This window comes from Cetorhinus maximus, chromosome 14 (genome assembly GCF_964194155.1).
Source record: "Cetorhinus maximus chromosome 14, sCetMax3.hap1.1, whole genome shotgun sequence".
Lineage (NCBI taxonomy): Eukaryota > Metazoa > Chordata > Chondrichthyes > Lamniformes > Cetorhinidae > Cetorhinus > Cetorhinus maximus.
In genome coordinates, this window is record NC_135892.1 from 23361134 (window position 1) to 23377569 (window position 16436).

Here is a 16436-nt window from a genome sequence, read left to right on the forward strand (position 1 = left end):
CAACATGAGGTGGAGGAAAGGGTCTTTATTGTTGGGTCAGGGGGTCCTGTGGCTGGGTGGGGAGGGGGTTTTCCAGACAGGGATGGTGGGAGAGAGATAGTCCTAGAGGGCAGGGTCAGTTCTATCGACGGTTAGGTCCTGGGTTTTGAACTGAGCGTCCTAGGCAGTGGAATGAGCAGTCACATTAAGAGGGGGAAATGGGATGCAGTAGGTGGCAGACCCAGGGTGATAATCAGATAGGTGAAGGTTTCATGGGGTGGGGGTCATGAAAATGGATGAAACAGGTGGCTCAGATAAAGGGAGAGGTCAGGGTCAGGGTGAGGTTAGAGATTGTTATGGCACAGCCGATGGGAAATGCTGAGTTGTTCAAATCCCAAAGGGAAACTTGAAACAACCGCCACAATTTTTTTGCAATTTGTATAAATGTTGAGATGCGTGCCTTGAATACAGTAGTAGTAAGACCATCAAGTCTTATAGGTTTTGACAAAACTAGATTAAACATTTATTAATAAAGAAATGATTTTAAACACATACCACATACATAGATCTACAAATTGCTACTATGATAACTCCTAAATCCCCTACTTAATCTGACAACCAGTTATACTTTCATTAATGCAACAGTAAGACACACAGATTTTAGAAGACCCAGGCAAAGTGACACACAATACCCCAAACCAGTCGAATTCAAAGTGAGTTTTCTTAACTTCAGTTCTTTGAAAACAGCAGCTTGAGGCATAGATGCTAAAGGCTTTTTCACACTTAAAAATGCCTACCCTTATACACAACCTTCGCTCCTTTACACATATTTTTCCCCTTGAATGCAAATTCCCATTGTTTCACACTGTCTTTGGACTTTACCTTTCTGATAATAAAAACCTCTCAGCACTAAGTTTTACCAGTAGCTTTGGGAAAAATAAACACACTGTTTCTAAACTTCACCTGGCTAGGTGACACATTTCACCCCTCCTTTGAAAACAATCTAGTCTGGTTTATTTAAAAATGCAAATGTCCTTTTACAGCTTACATTCTAAGCTTCCCCCATGTTTACATCAAAGCTTTCAGTCCAGCTGCCTTTAATCCATTTAAGTCACTTATATGCACGCACACACACACATACACACACGGAAACCACTATTTTACAATAAATTCCAATAACATTATGAGAAATATATCTTCCTGACAGGGATGGTAACGGGTGTAGGCTCAGAGTGGAGGGAAGTGGATGGTAATAGGTGCAAGGGTAATGGGGCGGGGTGGGGGGTTGGTGGTTCAAGGTTTACAGAGGGGAGAGCAATGGTTATATTGGGTGGGTCAAGGGTGATTGTGGGGGGGAATTTGATGGGTGATGGGAGAGGGTAGAGGTTGTGGAGCGAGTCTCAGATGCAATGTGCACCATTTTGTGATTCTCACCAATGCAAAACAATCAACGTAAAACTGCGATACCTCGAACTGGGAGGAGGGTCTTTTGAGTGGGTGGATTTCACGCTCAGCACAATTGGCTGACTAAAGGGACACCCTAATAATCATGAGGCAACTGGATGACAACCATGCTCAGTTATGTTCTCCTCTCTATGGTGAAGCCCACACCGCAGCAGGTTTGTTCCTGATTCATGGCTCTCATTACATCGAGATCCCAGCAAGGTCTAGAGCTGCCATTCCATATTGTGCGATTTGCCACCTGCTGCTGTCAGAGGCAGGGATGAAGGGAGTGAGGAAGGTGGATGCCTCCAAGGGACACGGCTGGTGGACAACAGCAAACTCACGACTCCAAACCCCCATGCTCCTGGGTGAATGGTCATGGCCGACAAGGGTTCCTGTGTTAGTCTTTCCATGCTGCCAAGACAATGGTCTCTCTATAGCGCCTCAGGAGTAGTGGAGGCAAGCTGAATAGCTTCAGAGGGAAGGATTCGCACATGGCTCTCATCACCCTTGTCATAGAACAATGTCCGTGCGCAATCATGTGTGAAAGGGAGGAATACCAATCTCTGATCCTCCAGAATAACCTTCACCTGGAAGGGATGGGGTAGGGATGCCATGTCTGGACAGAAGCCAAGCACAGGGCTTAGCATTGGTTTTGTGGCTCTGAGATGGAGGCAAACCTGTAAAGAAGATGCTCACTAGATTGATTACTTCAATTCATTCACAGACACATTGATGCAGGCTCCAGACATACCTGCCTTTCTACTGCCTCTCATCCAGATGAGGAGAAGGAGGGCCCAATGCAGGTTGGTATAGAGCCAGGAGGAGCAACAGCCTAAGCAGCAAGAGGCAGCGGGGCCTCAAGAAAGCCAGAATGCTGGTAAGCAGGATCCACTGCGATGGCGAACATTGGCCTGGCCATGGATATATCTTAGGTGGTGCACCTATCTACAGATGAGCGAAAAGCAATGCTGGGAACCCTTAGAATGTCCCGGAATGTGGTTGCACACATCTGTCAGCTTCTCCACGAGAACCTGCAGCTGCAAGGCCTTTGAGGCAATCCCATGCTGGTGGCATTCAAGGTCACCACTGCATAAACTTCATTGCCAGTGGCTCCTTCCAGGGCTCCACTGGGTACTTGTGCGGCATCTCCAAGTCAGCGATGCACAAATGCATCTGGGAGGTGACCGATGTCCTGTTCAGGAGAGTGCACCAATTTGTCCAATTCTGACTGGATCCCAAAAGCCAGGCTGCAAAAAGTTTCCTGCAAGTGCAAGGGGCTATGTTGACTCACACATGTGGCCTTGAGAATTCCCTGGCAATAGTCAGTCACATTCATCAATAACAAAGGCTTCTACCCTTTGAACAGGTAGCTGATATGTGATCATAGAAGGCAAATCCTGCATGTTCGTGCTTGGTTCCCAAGGAGCTTTCAAGATGCCTACATTCTGACCCACTTCCAGGTGCGAAAGGTTTTTGAAGGACCTCAGCGATTTCAGGATATCCCCAGAAGACCTGGCTGATGACACTAGTTTGCCATCTGCAGAGTGCTGCTAGGGAGAGCTACAATACCACACATGCCTCCACCAGGTCCATGATGAGCAGACAGCAGACCTCCTAAAGATGAAGTCCAGATGTTTGGACCGCTGAAGCAGAGCTCTCCAATACTCACCACAGTATCCCGGATCATCGATGTCTACTGTGCCCAGCATAACCTTGTGCTACAAAGAGGGGATGTTCTTTCCTGAGGGAGAAATGGAGGACTGAGATATCTCCTCCAATAATGAGGACAATGAAGGGAATGGAGCTGATGAGGGAGGATGTCGCTGAGCCATATGTAGAGGCCATAGCAGGGGTACGACTAGGCAGACAGGCCCGTGATAGTCTGATAGCTAACAGATTCCAGGCAGAGTAAGTTGCTGAGACATTTCCTTTAGTTTTTGATTTTCTATCCTATGCTGGCTGGAAAGCCTCAGCTCCTTTTTGTTTACAGATATTATACTTTGCTCTAATGTACCTTAATTTATGATAGCTGAATTAAAATGATTTGCCCTGCCAGTGGTTTGATCCTTTGCATAGCCCAAACCGTGCAAAGAGACAGCCCTGGCTCTAAATGCAAGGATTAGAACTGGCACAGCACTCTGTTCCTTGCGGCCTCTGGCACCTGTAAGTAGAATTGAGATTTTCCCCATGCCCTCACAAGTTCTACGTCCATGGCAATTTGGAAGCAAAATCAAATCTAACCTCGCAGGGATGCACTCATGTCACCCTCACACCTGCTCCCAAAGGACAGAGAGCCCTTTCAGGCAGAACCAGATAGATGGGTCCACAGGGAGGACCAGCATGAGAACACTATTTGGCTCCTTGAGATCGCTGCTTCATGCAGATTGATCCAGGAAGATCGTGTTCCTGCCCCTGATTGGCACTTGCCCATAATAAACCCATATCCCTTGACATCTTTATCATGCCGGAAGGTTTTGAGGCTACTTTGGAGTCCACTCACCGAGAATGCCTCACCTGCACTATGGGTTACTGAGTAGCAACCGCTCCGGACCCAACAGTCGCAGAGATTCCTACAAGCCTCAGGCCTTATTATTAGTGCGAGACTTTGATCCCTCATTGTGGACACTCCGGCCAAGGTAAAATCTTTCCTGCATGGACCCTGCCATGTCCTGTTAGAGCTGCTGATGCTTCAGGTGGATAGCCTCACAGTCCTCAGCACAGTCTAGTACACTGGCCCATTCAACTCCTTCTCACCTCATGGACTAAGACCCCGATCCGTCAATTATGGATGATGCACTTTGTTTACAGACCCTTTGGCTGGGATTTTCCAGCCCTGTTGCAGGCAGGACTCACCGTGGGTGAGGCGGTGCCCCAGCCAGAAGTCCATTGACTTGCAGCGGGACCGGAAGATCCCGGCGGCGGGCAGGTGTGGAAAATCCCGCCCTTTATGTGAGGTCTACTGCAACCAGTGCCAGAGAGAGAAACCATGGGCCCTGGTGCGTCTCCTGTCTGCACCCCCTCCCCACTTTAATGCTTGCCCTCAATCATGCTTAATAATTTTTCCACTTTCAAGATTCACCGAACAATCACAGAAAGGTCATAGTAAAGTTATAACACCCATTGTTGACATCTGGTTACAAAAATCATCCTATATATATGCAGCATATGTCATTAATATTAAGAGCAGTGACAATACAATAGTGTTAGTTTGTGTGCAGCCTATAGGTGATCCCACCGCAACTATTAAACAAACCAGAGTACAAATTTAACTTTAACAGCATTGTACAATATTGTTAATTTGGCAGGAAAATATCCACTTAGTTATTTATAACATTTTGCAGATGATAACATTGATTTCAGTGACTGCCTCAGCCCTCATTAACATGTTCTGCACATTGCACTAACTCGATATGGTGACAGTAAATTTATATTTGGGGAAAGATTCATTACTTGCAACCCAAATAAACTGCACAAGATCTTTCCATTCTGTAGACGTAGAAGACTTTCTCTTGCCTGGGTGGATGATATTATTCAATATTATTTCATACAAGGGGCGTAATTGGATTCTATTTTATCAGTAATCTCACAGAGTAGAAAGATCAAATGACTCCTGAGCAACAAAGTGGAATGATGGAACAATATAGGTCTTCACTGTTAGTGAGAAACATTAGAGCCCTCAGGTGTCTCTTTATGACACAAGTTGTTTTGAGAAGCCAGAGGACAAAGACTGAATGGTTCACAATTGTATGTATTTTTTTGATCAGCAAGGCTAGAGACTCTGCTAATTGCTGCTTCTCACTACAATATATTTTCAATATCTACTATGCAACAAAACTTTATCACGATATTTCAATGCCTCAAAAAACTCATAAAAAGCACCAAGATAGAGTGGGATAATAGGTAAGTAGACAAAAGGACAAGATTGAAGTCGATGGAAAAGACTCTTGAAAATCATGGGCAATGTAAAAAAGGCTACTGATGGGCTACTATGAGCCCATTATGCACTCCTGTCCTGACAATTTCACCCCCCAAAGCCTGCTCACGTTAAACTTTCATTAACAATAAAATAAACAGAACTCCATCCATGATTTCACCCTATGTTCACAAGATAATTATGGATGACAAAGGCCATTTAGCCCAGCTTGCTTCATCCATCTAGAATGACATTCGTATTAGGAGCAGGAGTAGGCCATTCAGCCCCTTGAGCTTGTTCCACCATTTGATAACATTGCCTTATATCAGTGACTACAACTCAAAAGTACTTATTTGGCTGTGAAGTGATTTGGGACATCGTGAAAGGTGCTGTATAAAGACAGGTTTTATCTTTCATTACACCTGCATGCAGTAGGCAGAGTGACAATAGCAATGGTGAAATTGGAGGCCCAGTACTGAGTCTCTAAGGATAATTAATCGCAGAGTAATCAATTGATGCTATGAAAGTGGCTACAAAGAAATCACTACATTTACAAAACAATTCAACTCTGTAGCTAATGCAGCTTTACCATTCTGACTTATCTGGCACCAACCCAGTGTGGTACAATTGTGTTGTACACTGAATTTACAGCCTATCTACAGGTTCCTCATGATGTTACATTACACTTGTACTAAATAAATGTGCAAATAGTATTTTTTTTAAATTCTATTTGTTGTTTGAGGTATGAGAGAAACAGACAAATGAAGTAGAAAAATGTAATTAATAAACAGGAAACTCCAACAACAAAGAAAGAGTGTGAACAAAATCCGGAGAAAAATCATTTCTAGAAGCACTTAAGTCATAGGATTGGGTTTCTATAAAGACCCTTTATGGTGTTTATGCTGTTTCTCTGGGATTTCAATGGATTTTTTTGCCAAAGCTACAATGGATGATCAGGAATCCACCCCCCCAGAGGAATTTTAGTCCCACCTTTTGCTAGATTTTAAACAGGATGATGCAGGGTGGGATGAACCGAGAATGAACTAGAGATTTGCAAAACCTTCTTTAAGCAATCTCTTAGTGACAAATAGGGATTTATTTCCCAGACTTTGCAAAAGCAATAAAACGGGTAATGCATCACTTCCTTATGTTTATTTTGATGAGGCCCAAGATTTTCAAGTCATCAACACAAAATGTCATCAGAATTGTGTCTACTTTTAGGGCATAATACAAATTTAGACTGCTATTTACATGCTGGTTTAAATTCAAAAGAGAATTTTGAAAAGTTTACAGTATTGAGTTTTGTGGTACTAAACCTTAAAAGTGATCCGCCCCTCCAATCTCCCTCAAACTCCCTCGCCAACCTCCACACAACCCCCTCCAACCTCCCCCTGTCCCCAAACATCCTCCAGCCCTCCAACCTCCCCTCAACCCCTCCAGACTCCTGCCCACCCCTCACCTCCATCCAACCTCCCCTCACCCCCCAACCCCCCCCCACCAACCTCCCCCATCTCCCTTCAACCCCCAACCTCTTCCCCACCCCGGCCCTCCACCAAATTCCTGCGAGCCCCTCCAAAGGCCCCCCCCATCAACCTCCACCCAGTCTCCCCCCCACCCCCTCCAACCTCCCTCAACCTTCTCCAACAACCCCTCCAACATCCCCACCCTCCAACCTCTTCACCACAACCCACCCCCCAACACATCCCTCCAATCTCCCACACCCCCAACACCACCAATCTCTCCCCACTCCCCCCAACCTCAATCCCCCCACCTCCTCTCCAACCTTCTCCCCACCGCCCCCTAGACACACACACATACACCAAATAATTGTGTATAACATTTGCAGGGATTTCATTTACAATTTTTGAACAGAGAACACTCTCTTGACAGTTCCTGCGCTGCTGTTGCTGACCTTTGGGAAGTTTTGTGGTTTTCTGGTGGGCTTTTCAAAAAAAAATCAGAATACTGAAGCTGCCTGAAGGTGGGAAGCAGCTGCGCAGCAACTCAACGAAATTGACACTGACACTGACAGACCAGATGTAAAAAATCAGAACCGACAGTTCCAAATTTTCTAAGCTGGTCTTTAAGGTCTGAAGCTCTGGCTGGATGACTTGAGAACTCCATTCAAAACATTGAGCCCCAGCCCCAGCCCTGGATCCATGTGTTTGGCACCGTCTGCACCCCCCTCTCTCGGGCCCTGACTGCAACCCTTGAGAAGGAGACAAGCAGGCCGAACAAATCTCCATGTGGGGCCTGACAAAGGCTTCAATTAAATGCACAGACACCCCTTAAATCCTACATTCAAATCCCTCTTGCAGTCAAGGCGAACTTGCCCATTACCTCCTTACTTGCAGCCTTCATCTGCATGTCAGCTCAAAATGACATATCACCAAGGAAGGCCATTAACGATTGGACGTGCCCACCACAGCTTTCTCCAGACATTTAGAGCAGCCTCTGGTTTTTTACTGTTAAAAAGACTAGTGTAGAGCTTCACTCTCTCAGCCCTGAAACTGTATCTATAGTGTTCCTTGCCAATCACATAGCAGGTTTTACTCTCCTTGAGTACTCGTGGCATCCACCCGCATCTGACAGCAGGAGCTGCAGTGACCTTGCTGATGACATTTTCAGAGGTCAGAAAGTGGCGAGCTGCAAGTAATGGTTTGAATGATGGATGGCCAGACTGCACACTCACAAATGATGGCTAGTGCTTAATCCTGCAATTGTGGGATGATTGAGTAATCATTATGTTGATAATTTGAGCCAATTGAGTCTTTAGGTGTTCATTATCAGACTCTGATGGGGGTCCAAATTCCAAACCTCTAAATGCCTGCGACCATTGAAGCAACTAGCTGCAAGATGGAATCCAGGAAATTTTGAAACAGTGTAAGTGAACATATATTTATAAGTGCCAAAACTATATACAATGGTTGTACACCCATGACACCTTGTGTACCTTCTAAACTTATTAATCTTTCTTTGCCTACCACTACGTCTAGGTACTAACCTGGCATCTGCTGCTGAGGTGGAGGCTGCCTGCTGACTGCTATGCCCTGTTGACTATGGTGACTTTGACAGTCATGCTCTGGTGGCCCGAGGCCTAAAGGGCCCTGCCTACCAAGGGTCTCCTGCTCAGGTGCAGGTGCACTCTCCTCAACCTGACCTGCTGGAGATGATGGGATCACTGACAGATGAGACGTAGGCCTGAATTTTACCTTTGGCAGGCGTGCGTGATCGGCGGGCCCAGGAGCAGTTAAGAAACCCCTGACCGGGATTTCATGTTGGCTAGCCAATTAATGGGCAGGAGAACATCAGGTAGAGATGCCAGAAGCCATGTGCAGACTGGACCAAAGGTGGGAGCAATCCATCCACATTGTCTGCTGTCATGGCTACAGCAGGTGAGAGCTTGGTTGCCTCCATAGAAAGGATGGTGGCTGCCTTAGAGACCCAGGTCCAGCAGAACGCACAGCGACTGTCAGATATGCACTTGAACCTGCACTCCATCACTCTAGCCATTGGTACAGTACAGCAGTGGCAAGGTGAGAGGGGCACGGGATACCTCGACCTCCCTCCTTTCCAATTTATGGCCAACCAGCATGAAGTGAGCACTGAAAAGCTCAGCGCTGCTGGGGTGGGGGTGGGCGATGACATTTCCATGGGCACGGGTGAGCCCTGCGAGAAAGCTCCCTGTAGGTAGACAGCTGCCTCAGGGAGCTGCAGACCTGAAAATCATCAAATAAATGTTTAAAAAACTGCAAAAAAAATTCATTCATCACAATCAGGCGCCTGAAAATATAGCTGATAAAAATGCTGTCCACAGAGATTTATTTTTATTTTATTTCATAACAGAAATTTCATCCCGCCCTTAGGTGAAGTTTGTTGAAAAGTGTAAAGGCCGCCTAGCCGATTCACCCATCCGCCAACCATAAGATTGGATGGACCACGAAAAATCGGAGACAATTGCACCATTAATGGGCTTAATTGCCTTCCTAATTTTCGGCGGGTGCACTTCTGACTTTTGCACATGCCTGCCGAGCGAAATATCGTGTGAGTGCATGATGATGTGGGGAGGCTTACCCGACATCTTCTCGCGTGATTTTATGCCAGATCGGGTCAGGTGTGCGCCTGCTCCCAGGACGTAAAATTGAGCCCGTAGAGTGGCAGGGCACCCTTGAAGTGACCTGGGATGAAACCCCTGGAGTGTCTGGTGGCACCTCCTTGACTCCTCGAGGGGAAGGGGCATCTGGAGAGAGGTTGAGGTGTCCCATCCCCCTCTCACATTGCCACTACTGTACTGTACCAATGGCTAGAGCAATGGAGTGCAGGTTCGAGTGCATATCTGACAGTCACTGTGTGTTCTGCTGGACCTGGGTCTCCAAGGCAGCTGCCACCTTTTCTATGGAGACAGCCAAGCTCTCGCCTGCTGCAGCCATGACAACAGACAGAACATGGATGGACTGCCCCAGCCTTCGGCCCAGTCTGCACCTGACCTCTGGCGTCTCTGACTGATGTTCCCCTGCCTGTCCCTGAATCTCCAACAGGTCTCATAAGGCTGAGTCCAGAGGTTTGTCATCTGCTTAGGGCTGAGGAGGGGCCTTGTCTCCAACAGTTCTCCAAGTGTCAGAGATCTCAGCTGTCACTTCCTCCACCAGCTTGGACACCGTGCCGGTAATGTGCTCACCAGATTGTGACCCCAAGCTTACTCTAGATCGTGGATCCACTGAGTTGACTGCATTTGTGCTGGTGGAGGGTGCAGGTGAACACTGTAACAGTGCATCCTCTGAGCTTTCTGAGGCATCCTCCTCAGAGGTAGGGTTGTGGCTGGTTCTGTGTGTGGCCTGCATTGTGGGCCTCCCCCTTTTTTGCAGGTAGCTGGAATAGAGAAAAGAAATATTTAGTGAATGCCCAAGCAGGCTCCTTAATGAAACCAATGTGTTACTCTGTGGGTGCAGCTGACAACTGCAGATTGGAGGCATCCTCACTGGCTTCCTCAGGGAGTCCTATCTCGCCTTCAGCACAGGGACTGACCTGCTGCTCCCTGGCTATCTTTGTGGCCTGCTCCTCATACGGGGTGAGGACTCTAGTGCCTGGAACGCTGCATTTGGTCTTGGACCACTCCTGTTTATTGTGGGCATTCTGCAGAAAGACAGAAAGATTGATTGTCATCCCAGTGGTTGCATGAGCAGTTCAGGAGCGTACATGCCTATGGCAGCTACTGTGCTCTCCCCAGTAAGTGATTAACAAGCAGGATGTTCTGAAACTGGTAGAAGAGTGAAGGCATGAAGTGGCTGATACACATTCAGAGCACATGTCCTAGCTGCTAGTGAGTGCTGCAACCCAAATTCCTGTGTGAGATCCTTGTGCACTTGCACATTTAGACTGTCTGGTGCCCTCATGAGTGTCAGTTTTCAGTGAGTAGACAATGCCATTTACCCTGGCGGAGCACAGCAGATCATTTATTCTTTTCCTGCATGGGCGTTCCTTTGGTGGGCCCCACGGGCACTAACCTCTGCTGCAACCTCCATCCAGGCTGCCGTGGTCAGGCAGGAGGGCTTCGTGCTGCCATATCTGGGAAACAGCACCGCCTGCCTTTGCTTTATGTCCAGGAGGAGAATCTCCAGGGAGGCCTCGCTGAACACATTGCTCTGGGACATTCTTATTGATAAAGTCTTGAAGGGTAGCCCGACTGAAGCTCCTGACCTGCAATGAATGAATGGCTGCCTAGGTGCCCTTTAACTATGGCGCCCGGACATTTAACCTCATGTGGTAACAGTGAGGATGGCAACTTTCTGCCATCCCACCGCAAGATTCAGCAAGCTCCTCGCAGATGCATAGTTAATGAGCTGAACAGCGCAAGATCACACGTGGCCAGCTGTCCCGCCCTCCTCTCCCACCCCCAGCAGGAATCACTCCCACTTCTGCACACGCCATTGAACTCCAGAATGGAAGATTCTGACCATTGTGCCCAATTCTGGGCACCACACTTAAGGGAGATGTCAAGACAACAGAGAGGGAGCAGGGGAGATTTATAAAAATGGTACCAGGGATGAGGAACTTCAGTTATTTAGAGACACTAGAGAAGCTAGGTTTGTTTTCCTTAGAGCAGAGAAAATTAAAAGGAAATTTAACAGAATTGTTTAAAATAATGAAGAGCTTTGATGGAGTCAATAAGGAGAAACTATTTCCAATGCAGAAGGGCCAGTAACCAAAGGACAGAGATTTAAGCAAAAGAACCAAAGATGAGGAGAGGTTTTTTTTTTAAACATAATGAGCAATGATAATCTGGAATACACTGCCTTAAAGGTGGTGAAAACACATTTAATATTAACTTTCAAAAGTGAATTGCATAAAATACTGAAGGGGAAAAATTTGCAGGGCTATGGGGAAAGGGCAGTGGAGTGGAACTAATTGGATAGCTCTTTCAAAGAGTGGGCACAGACACAATGGACAGAATGGTCTTTTCCTGTGCTGTATTATCTGATTCTGTGTGGCTCAGCTGCTCACTGTCTTCACTAGCCGGTCTATCAAAGGCGATGCTTTCATTATTTCCTTATTTTCTCGATGCAGAGTACCATTATATTTAAAGAAATACATTTTTTTATGTGACCCAATACTTCACCAAATTCATTCACTGGAATTCAGATATTAGATTTTATTTCATCTCAGTGAACACACATAAGTGGCTGTTGTAATACTGATTCCTTTGAGAATTCATTAACAAGCATATTAGTAGATAGCCAAGCTTTTAAGAAACCATATGAAACTTATCTATTTTATGCAATGTTCATTCCATCCTACTTAGGTAATATGTTTTAATGTAAAAATTAAGTAAAAGAACATATAAATGTTACTTCAATGATGCACTTCTTCATAAGTTGTTCCTTTGCAGATTGGAAGGGGAAGGCAAGTTCATAGATGCAGAAGAATATGAATGGGTTGGCACATTTCATTACAGAGCTGCACCGGGTCTGAAGTTGAAACTGGATATGTAATCCGTGTCTGGATGGGACTGATTCCTGGAACATTGTCATGTAATCTTAATGACATTTTCTTTTAAACATCACCACAGTGTTTTTGTGCAACTAAAATATTAGAGTGGAAATACAGTTTTCTTTCATTATAATCCGCATTATACACATTCTGTTTAGTTTACACTAAAACATCCAATTGGATAGTTCTAAAATATTTACTTGAATTAAACAAATAAAACAACAAAACATTAACTAGAATATTCTGATTATCTCCTGTTGTATCCTGATCAAATAACGGTGTTCACAATGTGTTGCAGGTACGGCGTTGTGTTGGGACCACTTACCCTGGTTAATGTATGTTGATAGTGCTGTCGGATGACCTCATGCTGTAAATGAAAGATTAGGTCACGTACTTAATATTATGACGATGCCAACACACTCTGCATAACACAGGGAGAGTACCAGTGTTATACCAAAGAAAGCCAGTTGGTGAAGGATAGAACTGGAACCAATCTTTTATAAGCATTTATTTGCACATTATCCCAATCACTGCAGTTGCAGTCTGTCTGTATTTATCGGGGCACGTACCTACAATCAAACACAATTAATGTATAATTAATAGATTCCCTTCTCTGCCTTTAAATAAAAATCAGGGATTATTGGCAGGATTTTTGTTTTAAAGATGGGACCAAATGCCAGCCCCGACAGCACAAGGTGTGATATGTCCAACCCAATTTTAGTGGACCGGCCAATTAATGGCTAGAAGGTGCACTCGACATTCAATTAAGGATAGCAGGTGGGCTCTCAACGCTATAGGGTCAATGGGAGGCCTTCCAGCAGTGAGAAAGTTACAGCCTGCTGAGAGAGAGAGGATGCCTCAAAATGGAGGGGCCCTCTCTGAATTTTTTAAATCTTTGAGAATAACAATTGCCAAAGCTGCCTTTGTGGAGGGCCATTTTATTGCAGTGGGAAAGGGGTTTCAAAGTGCTTTAGGAGTGCAGGCTCCCAGGTTTGCCTCTGTGAAACTGCCCCCTTTTGCTAGCTGTGTTTCAGTTGCTGAATGGATAATTCTAGTCAGCACAAGTGGCTTTAATGGCCTCGGTTGTCCACTTGTAGGTGGGTAGTTGCCTCATCCCTGACCCAACCTCCTTAAAAATAGCCCAGAGATGAGATCATGTGGGCAAACTGGCATGACAGCCAGTGGCAGGACGTTCCAAGCCCATCCGCCTCTGTTCTCTGGTTGGCTTTCAAAATTCTGCCCTATATGTACAACCAAAATTTCAGAACAAATTAAACAAATAGTCCCACCCATGCCACCTCAAGCCTCCCACCCACCCCATATGGCCCCTCATGACCCTATGCTAAACTCTGCCCTTCCACCCACCCTATATGGCCCTTCCTGCACTCCATGCCAAGCTATGGCACTTGCACACCTATTGACCCACTCTACACTGTCTAGAATCAAAGAACCCTTTAGTGATGGTAGAATGTGTAAAAAAACAACTTTGAAGAAAAATAATTCATTCACAACTGTCTCCTAAGTTTAAAAAATGTCATTTCGCTACAAGCTGATAAAGTGCAAATCATCCAAACCCTTTAAAGTATCAATAACAAAAATCACAAACCCTTGAAACCACTTAACATTGTGTAAACAAACATCATGAAATTGACAGCAGAGATCAGATAGCCTGAACTGTCAATCAAACAATGTTTTCTCTGGGGCACAGCTGTTTCAAACAAGCTTAATGGATGTCTAGGCTCGCAGCCAAGCCTCATTATGTGTGCTTAGTTGAGAGCCAGACAACTATTACATATGAACAAAAAAATCATGGAAGGCCCAGCTGGAATGTGGGTGTGCCAGCTGATTCCTCCCTTCCTTCCCCTCTTCCTCCTCCTCTTGAAGTCCTTGCCATATCTCTAGTGGCAAGGGCCATACCCTACTGACGGCTGGGTTGTAGAGAATACAGCAGACCACCACAAATCAGGACATACACTCCTGTGAGTAATGGAGGGTTTCTCCAGAGCAGCTGAAGCAGCGGACCTATTGCTTCAGCACCCCAATGATCTGCTCGACAATGCATCTCCTAGCAGCAATGGTCTAATTTTATGTATGCTAGTCACATATGCTTGGTTGTGGAGCAGAGTCATGAGCCAAGAGTTGAGTGCATAGCTCTTGTCATCCAGCAGCCACCTTCTGGTTTGACATGGTGGTTCAAAGACTGAGGGAACAGTGGGCTGGCTGAGAAAGAAAGCATAGTGATTGTTGCCAGGATAGTGGGCATTCACCAGCATAATGTGCTGACCATTCTCACAAGCCAACTGCACATTCAGCGAGTGGTAACCTTTACAATCACAGTATAATTCCATGTTGAGACGCTGTGTACACAAAGCCATGTATGTTCAGTCAATGTCATCATGCACCATGGATAAATTGGTTATCTTGGCAAAGCCATGTGCATGGTCCACCTGCTTCTCTCTCTTCTGAGAGAACACAATGAACTCCCATCTCCTGGCATAAAAAGCATCTGTCACCTCTCTAATGCAGCAGTGGATGGCCAACTGGGGAAATTAAATATGTAACCTGTTCCAGCCTGAAAGGATCCCAACACTAACACGAAGAAATTGAGAGCCACTGCCAAATTCAAAGCCACTGGCAATACTATCCATATCCTGCTCTTAGGTTGCAGGTTTGATTACAATAAATGGCAGAATTCTGTGAACATCACCTTTGTAAAGTGCAGGCAATGTACACACTACTGGCTTAAGTGGAGGCAAGAGAAATGCTGCCAGAAGATCCTAGATGGATAAGGCTATCTGCTTCTGCTTATCTGCCTCTTCCTCCTCTCTCTGTGAGCAGCTTGTCCCCTTCTTTGTTGCCTCTGCTCCATCTTTCTCTCTCATGTTGCTGCCCAAGACAAATTGCAACTATATGACTGGGAGCAAGAGTGAGTAGAGAACCCATACAGGCCCAACCAATGCCTTCTCTACATGTGACAAAACTTCCTAAAGACTTCACCAACTATAAACAACTCCTCAATCCACCCTGCAGTTCCACAAACTCAAACAAGATCAGTAGAAAGTAACCAGCAACTAACCTGTTGATGATCCCTTTAAATAGCACTGGTGGAGGATCTTCCCAGTTGCTGAATGCATGTTCAGCTGTGCGAAGTTAAGAGAGGGTGTTACCTAAAGGAACAAGGTCCAAAGTGGCAACATTGGCATTAAACCAGCATTACATGATGAATTATGGGGAGGTGATGGTGTAGTGGTATTGCCGCTGGACCAGCGACCCAGAGTAATGCTCTGGGGACAATCCCACCATGGCAGCTGTTGGAATTTGAATTCAATAAAAAAAAGTCTGGAATTAAAAGTCTAATTTCGATTGTTGTTACAACCCATCAGGTTCATTAATGTCCTTTAGGGAAGGAAATCTGCCATCCTCACATGGTCTGGCCTACATGTGACTCCAGACCCACAGCACTCGTAAATGCCCTTTGAAATGGCCTAGCAAACCACTCAATTGTATCAAACTGCTACAAAGTCTCAAAAAAGGAATGAAAACGGACGGACCTAGGCACCGGAAACGACAACAGCAATCAGCCCTGTTGACCCTGCAAAGTCCTCCTTGCTATCACTTGGGCTAAAATTGGGAGGGTTGTCTCACAGACTAGTCAAGCAACAGTCTGACATAGTCATACTCGCGGAATTATATCTCACAGATAATGTCCCAGACACCACCATCACTATCCCCGGATATGTCCCACTGGCAGGACAGACCCAGCAGAGCTGGTATACAGTCGGGAAGAAGTTACCCTGGGAGTCCTCAACATCAACTCCGGACCCCATGAAGTCTCATGGCATCAGGCCAAAAATGGGCAAGGAAACCTCTTACTGATTACCACGTACTGCCCTCCCTCAGCTGATGAATCAGTGCTCCTCCATGCTGAACACCACTTGGAGAAAGCACTGAGGGTGGCAAGGGCACAGAATGTACTCTGGGTGGGGGACTTCAATGTCCATCACCAAGAGTGGCTTGGTAGCACCACTACTGACCAAGCTGGCTGGGTCCTAAAAGACATAGCTGTTCGACTGGGTCTGCGACAGGTGGAGAGGGAACCAACATGAGGGAA

The 16436-nt window shown here is 45.8% G+C and overlaps 1 protein-coding gene across 1 annotated transcript in view; it reads left to right on the top strand.

Annotated features, from left to right (window-relative positions):
- The window catches only part of morn2 (MORN repeat containing 2), a 65978-nt gene extending 53446 nt beyond the window's left edge, over positions 1 to 12532 (top strand). Inside the window, exon 6 of the mRNA XM_078557555.1 lies at positions 12225 to 12532. Within this exon, the coding sequence (XP_078413681.1) occupies positions 12225 to 12327 (103 nt within the window). The 3' untranslated portion in view covers positions 12328 to 12532. The remainder of the gene's footprint in view (positions 1 to 12224) is intronic.
- The last annotated feature ends 3904 nt before the right edge of the window (positions 12533 to 16436 follow it).